Source organism: Sapajus apella, unplaced genomic scaffold, assembly GCF_009761245.1.
Source record: "Sapajus apella isolate SASKATOON/1434 unplaced genomic scaffold, GSC_monkey_1.0 scaffold9, whole genome shotgun sequence".
Classification (NCBI taxonomy): Eukaryota; Metazoa; Chordata; class Mammalia; order Primates; family Cebidae; genus Sapajus; species Sapajus apella.
This window is the reverse complement of record NW_022436949.1, coordinates 7,485,420-7,499,537: the sequence shown is the minus strand read 5'-3', so window position 1 is coordinate 7,499,537 and position 14,118 is coordinate 7,485,420. Positions and strand designations below refer to the sequence as shown.

Below are 14,118 nucleotides of genomic sequence, written 5' to 3'. Positions count from 1 at the left end.
AGAATTAGCAAGTTGAGAAACATAGGACCATAGAAAGAAGGATGAGTTTTTAGCTTAGGAAAAGAGTCCTAATGTCATACCTTAACCAATTACCAGTAGTCCTGTGGACAGAACTGTTTATATTTTAATATCATGAGTTTTATTTGATTTCAGTGCCATAAAACATTAGTAACACCTGTAAGAATCATAGGCCAGGTGATAAAACTAAAGGTCACAAAGTCACATTTAGATATGAAAGTCTTAATATGTTTAAAACTGTATGCTTCTGACTTTTTTTCTTTTTGGTAAATATAACCTTAAAAAGTTGTTATCGGGTTATTATTATTTTTAAAGGTGTTCCTAGTTGCTTCCATTTAATAATCAATTTTATGTTTCTATTTCCTTTTTTGAGTGGATGCCCACAAAGACTACTCATGAACTGGATTGATGTTTGCAGTTCCTATTTTCCTGAAATAGAAGATAGTAAAGAGCATTGCTGGTGGCTATAAAACAGAAGTGCTTCATTTTAAATAGTACCTCAAGTACCAGCATAAAATCGGTATTTTTGTCTTACAAAAGTTTTCCATATTTTAATTAAGGATATTACCCTTATAGTTTTGTATCTACGAAAGTCAGGCTAAGGCCAGACGCAGTGGCTCACACTTGTAATTCAAGCACTTTGGGAAGCCAAGCCAGATGGATCATGAGGTCAGGAGTTCGAGACCAGCCTGGTCAACACAGCGGAAACCCTATCTCTACTAAAAATACAAAAATGATCTAGGCATGGTGGCAGGTGCCTCTAATTCCAGCTACTTAGGAGGCTGGTGGAGGAGAATTGCTTGATCCCAGGAGGCAGAGGTTGCAGTGAGCTGAGATCGTGCCACTGCACTTCAACCTGGGCGACAGATCTAGACTCTGTCTCAAAAAAATTAAAAAAGTAAGGCTAAAATCCCACAGAATTACCTGAGGATTTAGTCAGTCATTCTCTTCCTTGTCCCTCTTCTTGGCAATTTCAACTTCATGGTTAGTCCCTGTTTTCTGTGTATAAGCCAAGCAGACAGGACCTTGAGATCATTTAAACTTTTTAATGATAAACTTGAATTTAGTATTAACATTCAAACATCCTACAAAAGGGTGCTACTTCATATAGTGTTTATATTTTTTCACTAAGTATTAAGTGTTTATTTTTTCTTTATTTCATGTTTGAAGTAAACTATGATGAGACATTCCAGTTTTTATGGGAAATTGCTAGTGCTTAGATTTATTTAGATTTTTAATGCTAGCCTATCTTTAGTGGTTTCTTTAAGGTTGCATGTGTATACATAACTATGGCTCTCTATTCTTCAGCAAGCTAAATCTTGAAATGAAAACTCTTCTGACTTTATTGTTTTGACGTAGAAACACAATTCTCGGATCAGTTTTCCAGCTCCTTACTCTGTTAGTCAGTTTCTCCTGTCCTGTCTGGACCCTTGAATTTCCTGTGATTTTTCTGCCCTATTGGCTTCGCTTGCTGATGGTGAGAATTGATAGGTAAATGTTCTCCAGAAGAGAAGGAATAATGATTTTGACCATCTTCTTTTTTCTCAGACTTGGTTATGCTTTCCACATCTATATCCCTTTGAGTTTACTTCTCCTTGCAAGATACACCTGCATCTCAATTCTGTTGTGATTCATCACATGTTCTTTGTGAAATATAGTAATATAGATAATAACTGGGCTTATGTACATGTCTATATAGTTTGTATAGACATGTACAGGTCAAGCATTTAGGAAATTAAATCTTCTAAAAAGCTAGACCCTCAGTGAGATAGTTTCAGAATAAATATATTTAAAAAAAATAACCAAAAATGGATTCTTGGGTTGCCTTGTTTTTACATAAGAGTAGCTGTTTTTTTTCTTGAATGTTGTGAGCCCAGCTGAAATTTTTAAAAGACTGTCTAATTTTAGAACTTGGATAGTATATAAAATTGTTTCTCTTGGATGTTTATATCTGAATTTATTCATCATGTAACTTACGTTTCCTATTTTCTCATCTAGTACTTTTATTTTCTGTATCTTTTATGCAGTTTTTAGATCAAAAATCTTGCCTGGACCCTAGAAATTTTACTTTAAATTTCTAAAATTTTATTTTAAAATTATCTATTTGTATTTTATTTTTTAAAACATCACTTTTATGGCATTTTCCTGAAGCAACTCAAGCTTGTTTTTGGGAATATTTTATTTGTTGAAATAGATGTTTCTCTTTATTGTAACATATCATCCTAGATAGGATTTCAGCTTTATACTTTATTTCTTTGGCTTTACTTTTTAAGCATTAGGCCGCTTGGCATGCCATTATGCCAGAAGTTCACTACATGACACTTTTTTCCCCCTTTTTTTGGTCACAGGAACTTGAACCCTTTGGAGAGTGAAATGAGATGTGATTGGCGCGATACCTCTGATTGTAAAATAGCAAGAGTGAAATGTGATTAACCAAATGCAATAGGCTGGAAGTCTCTACTGGCAGGAAGGCACACATACGACAGGCTTCTAAAGGAAGGGCGCCCCACGCAGGCATTGCCCCAGCTCCTTTCTCTGCAAACTCAAGAGCCCTCTACTTTTGAGTTTAATTTTAGTAACAGTCTCAGGCATGATACTCTGGCCCTAAGTTCCTTACAGACTTTATGGTAAGGATTACAACCACTTTTAAGGACCACTGTGCATACTTGTTAATTTCAAAGGCTGAAGATAGTATTGATAAAAAAGCAAATTCTATAGCATGGTATTAGACACCAACCCTTAGTTAATCCATTATTATTACTTCCTTATTCCCAGGTCAAAGTAGGTGATTCTAACTCAACAGGCAATTCAATCTGGAGCCTAGTGGTATGGCTAATGGTCATTCATTTGGCTACATTTTCTTTGGTATACAAAAAATTCATTTTAGATTCCAGTTACCCTTTTTCCTTTGCACTAGAAGAAGGAACATCTTGGTGAAAGAAAGGGAGAAGAGAATCTGGGATAATGATTTACATTGTACAGATTTATAATCTGGATAATCACTGAGATAGATTCATAAGCATGAAGGTGTACTTGAGCATACAAACATGAATGATAAATTTCATTCTAATAAATGTTGATTTAACTGTGTACCACTTTGTCTGTTAGATAATGGTTTTAACATCTGTCCTTATAAAAGAGTAGACCTGGTTTTCTATTTAGAAAATGTGTTGGACCGTTTCCCTGCCCCTTTAAAAATTGAATGCTCCAGTGAATGAGAGAAAGGAGAATTGGTAATTGATTCCAGTTACTTCAATACAAAATCTTGCCTGACACTGGGATTTATAAAACTTAGATTTCTGTGTTTTTTCTATAAATACTTATTTTTTCTTTTGAATTGTACTTTGTAGGAAACTAATTTATTCACTCTCTAGAGTGGTCTTATGTTTGTCTAGCAAGGAAATCAGCAAAAGGGTTCTTGAAGCTAGCAATGAAATTGAAAAGTGTCTACCATCACCACTGGTGATAAATCAAACTGATGTTAAAGATGCAAATAGTCATTTTAGTACATTCTTCTCCATTACCAGAATTGTTTAAGTTAATTAAGCCAGCAAAGTACTTCGTTATCTATTATGCTGAATACTAATGGTAAATTTAAAGTTTCACTGTTTTATAATATGAAAAATTTTCTGAAAATCATCATATTAAAATCTTTTATATCCATTGTGTTCATTTTCATTTTTTTTTTTTTACTTTGTGCCCTCATTCTTACACAGATCCATTGTGTTCTAAGTTCATATTTTAATGGTAATTAATACTCTTAATTGGGATAATATATTTATTGTACCCTAGTTAGTTTTTTAGTTTGTGAGGTTTACAAAGTCAAAAAATTTTAGTAAGTGTTTGGAACTACCGCATGCAGGATAACTTTTGTCCATCTTTTTGAGAAAAAGATTAAAGCGATATATAATGTGCTTTTATTGGACTGTCAGGAATTTAATTACATTCAAGTTAGCATTGAAGAATTCTGAATGTACCCTATTAACTAAAATAAAAAAGCTGTTATAAATTACTCATATGATTGCTTTTTTTTTTATTTGCAGCATTTAAATATTAGGACACTGACGGATGATATGGTAAGATTATCCTCAACTTTTCCTTTGTTATGAATTGTATCTATATAACGTTGATGTGTGGTGTGGTAACATCTTTGAAATTGCTAATAGTCACATATATTGGAAATGTACTGTTCTTATAGTGCTAAGATATGAGGCAGGACCGGTAAAATACACTAAATTGTTGGTTTTAGGTTGTAAAGTGAATGGTGGATATGTTAATTTAGAAAATTTGTTCAATTACAAATTGTTAGTCAACTTTGAATTATTCAAATCAGCTCTCATTCTTTAGGAATGAATTCCACACTTCAAAAACAAGGTAAAAGATAGCTAAAGATATGTCAGCTTCTCAGAAATATGTAGTTGCTAATTAAAGGAAACCAGACAAAAATATTATACATGTATTTTTTTTTTAAATTTTGCTTAAAAATGAGAGAACCGGGCATGCCTTACCATGTTTTTTTATGTTGAAAGTAATAGGGCTTCTCATAAGTAACACTTTATAGCACCATTACAGATTCTTGCATACTCAAGTAAGTTTTTCTGAGAAATATATTTTTAAATATAACTTGTGGTTAATGGTAAAGGAATAACAACAAGCACAACAACAAAACCCAAATAAACAATGACACCAAAAATATGTAAGTGTGATATAGAGGAAAAAACATGTCCCCCATTGACCAGGCTTTGGATTCAATTTCACCACATATGAAGCATGAAAGAGAATGCCTAGAACATAGTAACACTTAGAAAACAGCGCCTCTAATATCCAAAGTACTGTCTTATGCACCTGGGTAAGGCAGAATACAAAGATGAAGCATAGATCTTCACATGAATGATTTAAAAAATTGTATTAGAATGTTTATATGTTTTATTTCTTTGAATAGTACCTAAGAAAAGCATATTTACATACAATTTTCTGGATGACATTTTCATATACTAATACATAGAAATTAGTAACAATACAGAGCACTTATATAGATTATGGAAGTTATTTCTCATGTTGCAAGGTAGATGTCTTTATTTTACAATTGACAATATTGAGGCTCAGAAAGATTAAGTAGCTTGCTCGAGTCTGCCCAGCTGGCAAGTGGTGCAGCTGTAGCTTGAATTTTGTTCCACAATGCTTCAGGTCTTATATACTTACTGTGCTAACTTAGCTTGCAAATGGCTTCTTAAGGCTGATAAACCATCTGTAATTTTTATGTTTGGATTTTTGTGATAATATACAATGGTATATTTGTAATAGCTTTGATATATGTTGGTGGAGCATACAATTTACCCATTAAAAGTGTATAATTTGGTGGTTTTTAGTATATTTAGAAGAATTGTACAACAATTACTAGTCATTTTAGAACATTTTCATCATGTTCATAAATGGTCCCTGCTTATTTTCCCTCAATTCCCTTAGTTCTAGGTAACCACTAGTCTACTTTCTGACTGTATAGATTTGCCTGTTCTGGACTTTTTATATAAATTGACTCATATGTGGTCTTTTGTGATTGACTTATTTCACTTACCATAATGTGTTCAAGGTTCGTTCACCTACATTGTTGCATGTATCAGTACTTCATTCACTTTTTCTTTTTTTTTTGAGACAGGGACTCACTCTGTTGTCCAGGCTGAAGTGCAGTTGACATAATCATGACTCACTGCAATCTTGACCTCCTGGGCTCAAGCAACCCTCCCACCTCAGCCTCCTGAGTAGCTGAGATTACAGGCATGCACTACCTCACTTGGTTAATTTTTAATGCTTTGGAGAGACAAGATCTCCCTATGTTGCCCAGGCTGGTTTTGAACTCCTGGGTTTAAGTGATCCTCCTGCTTTGGCCTCCCAAAGTTTTGAGATTGTAGGGCCTCTGCACCACCCTCATTCACTTTTAGTGCTGGATAGTATTCTGCATGATGACATTTTTGAGGTTTATTCATATTTTATGGACATGGTATTTTTTTCTCTTTCAAGCACTGCTCTTACTTTCATTATATGACGGTCCTTGCACATGGCCAACCCACAATCTTTACCTTAAGTTTTAGAAACTAGAGTAATGGGGAGGCTTCAGCATGCCATTGCAAAAGCCATGTTGCTCTATCTTAAATTAATAATTGGGTTCCTTATTGAGGACTTTTTTAGCTCTTTCTCTGAACTTCCCCAATTCCTCACCTCTCTCCTTATCCTTGCAACTTGCCTTGATAAGGTAAAAACTTTTGAGTTGCTACCATGATGCTTAGTGCATATCTTCAACAAAACATCATTTATTGTCTGCCTTTCTCAATGGTTTAACATTTTTTTTTAATTGCATTTTAGGTTTTGGCATACATGTGAAGAACATGTAAGATTGTTGCATAGGTACACACATGGCAGTGTGATTTACTGCCTTCCTCCCTCCCCATCACCTATATCTGGAATTTCTCCCCATGCTATCTCTCCCCAACTCCCCACTCCCTGCTGTCCCTCCCCTATATCCTCCCTACAGACCCCAGTGTGTATGCTCCCCTCCCTGTGTCCATGTGATCTCATTGTTCAACACCCACCTATGAGTGAGAACATGCGGTGTTTGATTTTCTGTTCTTGTGTCAGTTTCCTGAGAATGATGGTTTGCAGGTTCATCCATTTCCCTACAAAGGACACAAACTCATCATTTTTGATGGCTTCATAATATTCCATGGTATATATGTGCCACATTTTCCCTGTCCAGTCTATCATCGATGGGCATTTGGGTTGGTTCCAGGTCTTTGCTATTGTGAACAGTGTCGCAATGAACATTCGTGTGCATGTGTCCTTATAGTAGAATGATTTATAATCCTTTGGATATATACCCAGTAATGGGATTGCTAGGTCAAATGGAATTTCTATTTCTAGGTCCTTGAGGAATCGCCACGCTGTCTTCCACAGTGGTTGAACAAATTTACACTCCCACCAACAGTGTAAAAGTGTTCCTATTTCTCCACATCCTCTCCAGCATCTGTTGTCTCCAGATTTTTTAATGATCGCCATTCTAACTGGCAGGAGATGGTGTCTCAATGTAGTTTTGATTTGCATATTTCTAATGACCAGTGATGATGAACATTTTTTCATATGTTTGTTGGCCTCATGTGTGTCTTTTGTAAAGTGTCTGTTCATATCCTTCACCCACTTTTGAATGGGCTTGTTTGTTTTTTTCTTGTAAATCTGTTTTAGTTCTCTGTAGATTCTGGATACCAGCCCTTTGTCAGATGGGTAGACTGCAAAAATTTGTTCCCATTCTGTTGGTTGCTGATTCACAGAAGCTGTGGAGTTTGATTAGGTCCCATTTGTCTATTTTGGCTTTTGTTGCCAATGCTTTTGGTGTTTTAGTCATGAAGTTGTTGCCTATGCCTAGATTTTCTTCTAGGGTTTTTATGGTGTTAGGTCTTATGTTTAAGTCTTTAATCCATCTGGAGTTAATTTTAGTGTAAGGTGTCAGGAAGGGGTCCAGTTTCTGCTTGCTCCACATGGCTAGCCAGTTTTCCCAACACCATTTATTAAACAGGGAATCCTTTCCCCATTGCTTGTTATTGTCAGATTTGTCAAAGATCAGATGGTTGTAGATGTGTTGTGTTGCCTCCGAGGCCTCTGTTCTGTTCCATTGGTCTATATCTCTGTTTTGGTACCAGTACCATGCTGTTTTCATTACTATAGCCTTGTAGTATAGTTTGAAGTCTGGTGGTGTGATGCCTCCCGCTTTGCTCTTTTTGCTTAGAATTGACTTGGCTATGCGGACTCTCTTTTGGTTCCATATGAAGTTTAAGGTGTTTTTTTCCAGTTCTTTGAAGAAGGTCATTGGTAACTTGATGGGGATAGCATTAAATCTGTAAATTACTTTGGGCAGTATGGCCATATTCACAATACTGATTCTTCCTAACCATGAACATGGAATGTTTCTCCATCTGTTTGTGTCCTCTCTTATTTTGTTGAGCAGTGGTTCATAGTTCTCCTTGAAGAGGTCCTTTACATTCCTTGTTAGTTGTATTCCTAGGTATTTTATTCTCTTTGTAGCAATTGTGAATGGCAGTTTGTTCTTGATTTGTCTCTCTGTTAGTCTGTTATTGGTGTATAGGAATGCTTGTGATTTTTGCACATTGATTTTGTATCCTGAGACTTTGCTAAAGTTGCTTATCAGATTCAGGAGATTTTGTTGGGCTGTGACAGTGGGGTCTTCTAGATATACAAGCATGTCATCTGCAAATAGAGACAATTTGACTTCCTCCTCTCCTATTTGAATACCCTTTATTTCTTTTTCTTGCCTGATTGTTCTGGCTAGAACTTCAAATACTATATTGAATAGGAGTGGTGAGAGGGGGCATCCTTGTCTAGTGCCAGATGTCAAAGGGAATGCTTCCAGTTTTTGCCCATTCAGTATGATATTGGCTGTTGGTTTGTCATAAATAGCTTTTATTATTTTGAGGTACGTTCCGTCAATAACTAGTTTATTGAGGGATTTTAGCATAAAGGGCTGTTGAATTTTGTCAAAGGCCTTCTCTGCATCAATTGAGATAATCATGTGGTTTTTGTCTTTGGTTCTGTTTATGTGGTATATTATGTTTATAGATTTGCGTATGTTGAACCAGACTTGCATTCCCTGGATGAAGCCTACTTGATCATGGTGGATTAGCTTTTTGATGTGTTGTTGCAATCGGCTTTCCAGCATTTTATTGAAGATTTTTGCATCTATGTTCATCATGGATATTGGCCTGAAGTTTTCTTTTCTTGTTGAGTCTCTGCTGGGTTTTGGTATCAGGATGATGTTGGTCTCATAAAATGATTTGGGAAGAATTCTCTCTTTTTGTATTGTTTGGGATAGTTTCAGAAGGATTGATACCAGCTCCTGTTTGTGTGTCTTGTAGAATTCGGCTGTGAACTCATGTGGACCTGGGCTTTTTTTGGTTGGTAAGCTATTAATTGCTGCCTCACCTTCAGCCCTTGTTACTGGTCTATTCAAGGTTTCAAACCAGCCATGCTGGCCACCCGTGGGGCTCTTCCGCCTGGGAATTTCCTGGTCTGTGGGCAATAAAAATCCATCTGGAAATCCAGCGTCCACTCACCCTCCAGGCTTTTGCTGGGAGCTGCAATCCTGAGCTGCTCCTAATTGGCCATCTTGGATCCGGCAGTAGTTTAATCTTTTGAAAGGAGGGATGATGTGTAATTAATACTTCTAGTACCTAGCATGCTTTCTGCACATAGTATTTTAATAAATTTTTTGTTAAACAAGTAAAAGAGTCACTGCTCTGATAACCTGCCTTGTGTTGGCTCTCAGCCTGGCTTGTCCCTAGTCAGCTTCCCAGAGACAGAGTCTCGCATTTTTTGCATAAGGTATTGCAGCTGTGATGAAGGCCTTCGGTCAGTCTTTCTGACAGCCTGCCTGGATTGCTGAATGTTACCTTGCCCCTGCTTTCTTCTTAGGTGTACACATGTCTGTTTCTCCTGGATTCCTCTTTGACCCTCTTCACATGGACTTGCTGATGGAAGTACTGTCTCCTCACTCTCACTGTTCTCCTTTGATCTTGTGCCTTAGCTTGTCTCTTGAGTAGGCCTGGAGTTTAGTCCAGGGAAGGACCAGGCAGGTAACCTGGTTTAGGCAGCTGTATCTGTTGCTGTAGAGATTTAAGAATAAGCTTGGCTGTCTTCAACAGGAGACACCAAAGAGTAAATTTTATCTTATTCATTGTTGACAGATGCAGTGTAGAAAGAGCATTGTTGGATTTGGAATCAGAAGATTCTTGTTGAAAGAATTTTACTGCTTCTTAGCTTTGTTACCTTGGCAAATCAATTATTTGATTGTTCATTTATTTGTAAATTGGAACTAGTTATACTGTGTCTTCCTTTCTCATAGAGTTTTGGTGAGTTTATTCTTCGGTTTAAGTATGTTGACCTGCTGCATTCAGTTCTGTCTTTTTTTTTAACCCCTTTTTAAAATATTTCCTTATGTATGGATAGAGTAGGGGTGTGACACGTTTGCAGCTGAGACTTCCAGGGTATATGTGTTATAGATCAATGCAGAGTTGTGAGAAGGGAAAGGGTAGCTGGATATTTTGAGGGCTCTTTAAACTATTTCTGGTATGTTAGAGCTCAGGGCAGCATTTGCCAATGATGCTTTGATATGTGCTGGCAGTATGTTTTCTGACTGAAGTTTGCCCCCTCACAACATACACATTGCATGTATGCTTTCAACGTAGAAATTCTTAATGTGAATAGCCTTTTTTGGGGCAGAGCTTGAGATAGGCTTATAAGAATAGCATTGTGCTGTAGTCATACATTTGAATAGCAGTATTTTAGAAACATTAAATGGAAAACATCACGGGAAGCATTAACATTAAAAACTTCTCTCTTTAAGTTGTTTTGTTAAAGGTCTGCAAAAGTACTTCATGTTTTAAGGTTATTTCTTGAGTTACTGTCAGAATTGAATTTCACTGTCTTGTTAAGGGAATAAAGGATTACTATAGTGTTGGAGTCCCTAGGCAAAGTTAATAGACTATAAGCAGTGTTTGTTCTACAAATATCTGAGCATTCTCTTTGTATGAAGTGCAGCTTAGGTGCTAGGGTAATAAATAAGGGTGAATAAATAATTGTTTAGCTTATAACTTCTACTGTTTATACTTGGGTTTTGAAGGTTTTCCTCATAGAGGCAAAAAGGTTGGGAGGAGGTAGAGTGAGGGGAGACAAGTTTGAAAAGGTAATTTGGAACGCGTGGAATGTGGATGTGACAATGCTGAATTATCCATCAGTGTGTCCACTGAGTAACTTTGGAGTCTAGGCGTTGTTTTTGACTTGCCCTTTTCTCCCCTGTCCTTCACAACCATTTGTCTACAGTACAGTACTTCTATGATCCTCATCTCTTTGTTCATCTGACTGCAGCCTGCTTTACTGTTGTAATCCCTTGTTTGGCCTGCAGCAACAGTTTTCAAATCTTTTCGACTAGGTGCTACAGTAAGAAATACATTTTATTTTGTAGCCTGGCATGCATAAACTCCTAAACTCTCTGCTTCTCACTTGAAACAAAAGTTTAAAAACCAATACTTAACATTCCTAAGCAAAATGAACTCTGATCTTTTTATTTCCATTTCTTTCTAATTTTCTTGTCTCCATTCTTTTTTTTTAAAAAAGGGCGATTGAATCCACTAAATTGATTTCATGACCCACAAATGGTTAACAGCTATAGCTAGAAAACCAAGCATTGGCCTACACAGAAACTAGAGGAGGTCATTTTCATTAGTGTGTATTCTTTATTGTATATAGTTACATGTAGGAAACTCAGGTTAGAGTGCCACCTCTGCTATTTACTAGCTGTGTGACTTTGTGTAGTTTAGGTAGCTTTTGAGCCTTGGCATAGGGCTAGTTTAAGGGACAAATTAAGTAAGATGCTTGGTAAACCATGCATTTATGATTTAGTGCTATAATTAGTAACATACCCTTTTAAAAACAGATATGATCTAGCAGTCTCATTGCTGGATATATACCCAAAGGAATATAAATTTTTCTACTGTTAAGACACATGCATTTATGGTGATTGCAGCACCATTTACAATTGCAAAAACGTGAAATCGATCTAAATGCTCATCAATGGCAGATTGGATAAAGAAAATGTGGTACATGTACACCATGGAATACTGTGCAGCCCTGAAAAAGAACAAGATCATGTCCTTTGCAGGAACATGGGTGGAGCTGGAGGCCAATATCCTTAGCAAACTAACACAGGAACAGAAAACCAAATACTGCATGTTCTTACTTATAAATGGGATCTAAATGATAAGAAAACGTGGACACAAAGAGGAGAAAAACAGACACTGGGACATACTTGAGGGTGATGGGTGGGAGGAGGGAGCATATCAGAAAAAAATATCTGTTAGGTACTAGTACTACGACCAGTACCTGGCTGAAATAATCTGTACACCGAACTCATGTGACATGAGTTTACCTATATAACAAACCGGCACATTAACTCTGAGCCTAAGATAAAAGTTAAAAAAAAATTGAGGTGTGATTTACTTACAATATGATGCACCAGTATTGAGTATAATCTGACGAATTTTGACAAGCATATACAATAATATGTGCGTTATTTGTGATATGAAATATTTCCATTACCCCAAAAGGTTCCCTCTGTGCCCCCTTGCAGTCAATTCCCTTCTCCCATCCTGGCTTTTGACAAACACTTATCAGCATTCTGAACTTAGTTCAGTTTATTAGAATTTCAGATAAATGGAGTCACACAGTGTGTTGACTTTGGGTCGGGCTCATTGTTTGGTAATACTACAATTAGTTTAACTATTCAACAGTTCGGGTTGTTTCTAGTTTTTGGCCGTTATAAGTAAAGTTGCTATGAGCATTTGAGTGCTCTGTGTGTGTGTGTGTGTGTGTGTGTGTGTTTGTTTTTTGGTGGGAGTCATATAGTTAGTGTGTGTTTAACTTGATAAGAAACTGACAAATTGTTTTCCACAGTTACTAATAGTGAAAATTTTTTAGGTGCTTATTTGCCATTATTTTCTTGTTTAAATGTCTGTTACTAGAAATAAGACTATTCAAGTAATTTTTTTCTAAGTGAGCCTTGGTAGTTTATGTCTTTCAAGGACATAAATTTTACCAATATTGTTAAATTTAAATTTTTATCTATATTTTAAATTTTGCCTCTATTGTTGAACTTGTGGGCATAAAGTTGTTTGTGTTATCTTCTTATCTCTTTAATGCAGGATCTATATTAATTACCCCCTTTCCAATCCTCATATTGATAATTGATGTTTTCTGTGTTTTTTCCTCTGTAATTAGTCTGGCTAGAGGTTTGCCATTTTTATTGATCTCTTTAAAAACTAGCTTTTGTTTTCACTAATTTTCTTTATAGTTCTTTTGTTTTTGTTTGTTTAACCTTTATTATTTACTTTCATTATTTTTTTTTCTCTGATTCCTTAAGGTAGAAGTCTAAGACATTGATTTAAGACCTTTGTTTGCTAACATAAAATGTTTTTTTTTTCTTTTGAGATGGAGTTTCAGTCTTGTTGCCCAGGCTGGAGTGCAGTGGCGCAATCTTGACTCATTGCAACCTCCGCCTCCTGGGCTCAAGCAATTCTCCTGCCTCAGCCTCTGTAATAGCTGGGATTGCAGGCGCTTGCTACCATGCCCAGCTAATTTTTCGTATTTTTAGTAGAGATGGGGTTTCACTATGTTGGCTACACTGGTCTTGAACTCTTGACCTCGGCGATCCACCCGCCTTGGCCTCCCAAAGTGCTGGGATTACAGGTGTGAGTCATTCCACCTGGCTAAAAGATTTTTTATAGTATAAATTTTCATCTGACAGCTGCTTTAGCTGCATCCCACAAAATTTCTTTGAATTGAGTATTTTTTAATTCTTAATTTTCTTTAACCCATTGTTATTGTGGTATGTGTTATTTAACTTTCAGATATTTAGGGATTTTCCGGATACCTTACTGTGTCTGATTTGTAATTTAATTCCTTCGTGGTCAGAGACTGTAGTTTGTATTAATTCTGTTTTTTCTAATTTTTGTCTTACTTTATGTCCCAGAATGTGGTCTATCTTGGTCAATGTTTGTGTGTATTCTGGATGGTTGGTAGTGCTGTTGACATCTTTTGTATTCTTGTTGATTTTCTGTTTTTCTAATAATTATTGACAGAAGTGTTGAAGTTTGCAACTGTGATTTTAGATTTTATTTTTCCTGTTCGATCAGTTTTTGCTTCATGTATTTTGAAGCTTTGCAGTGAAACACATATGTATTTAAGATTGTTGTGACTTCTTTATCTTTCATAAGTGACATTTTAAAATCACAAGTAATTTTCCTTAGTTTTTAGTTCTTGGAAATGTATTGGATTTACCTACTCTACTTGATGTAATTGTATGCTTCCTCTTTGGAGACCAAAGATTTCTTGACTTCTGTGACATCAAATTTTCTCAATTTCATACCCCTTTGACCTCTCATTATCTATCTGTATTGCATAATTTTTTCTTTTTGCCTTATTGTTTTTTTCTAAGTTGTTTTCCTGATTCTGCTGTTCTTCTCAGTATGTAGTGTTTTACTTGGG

General features: G+C 36.1%; 1 protein-coding gene across 2 annotated transcripts in view; it reads left to right on the top strand.

The window, feature by feature from the left end:
• DIAPH3 (diaphanous related formin 3) overlaps window positions 1-14,118 on the top strand; it is a 493,236-nt gene that overhangs the window by 27,132 nt on the left and 451,986 nt on the right. Inside the window, exon 2 of one of the 2 annotated variants that reach the window (XM_032277324.1) lies at window positions 4,062-4,094. The exons of the other annotated variant lie outside the window; for it this stretch is intronic. Within the exon in view, the coding sequence (XP_032133215.1) occupies window positions 4,062-4,094 (33 nt within the window). The remainder of the gene's footprint in view (window positions 1-4,061; window positions 4,095-14,118) is intronic. 2 annotated transcript variants of the gene reach the window in all.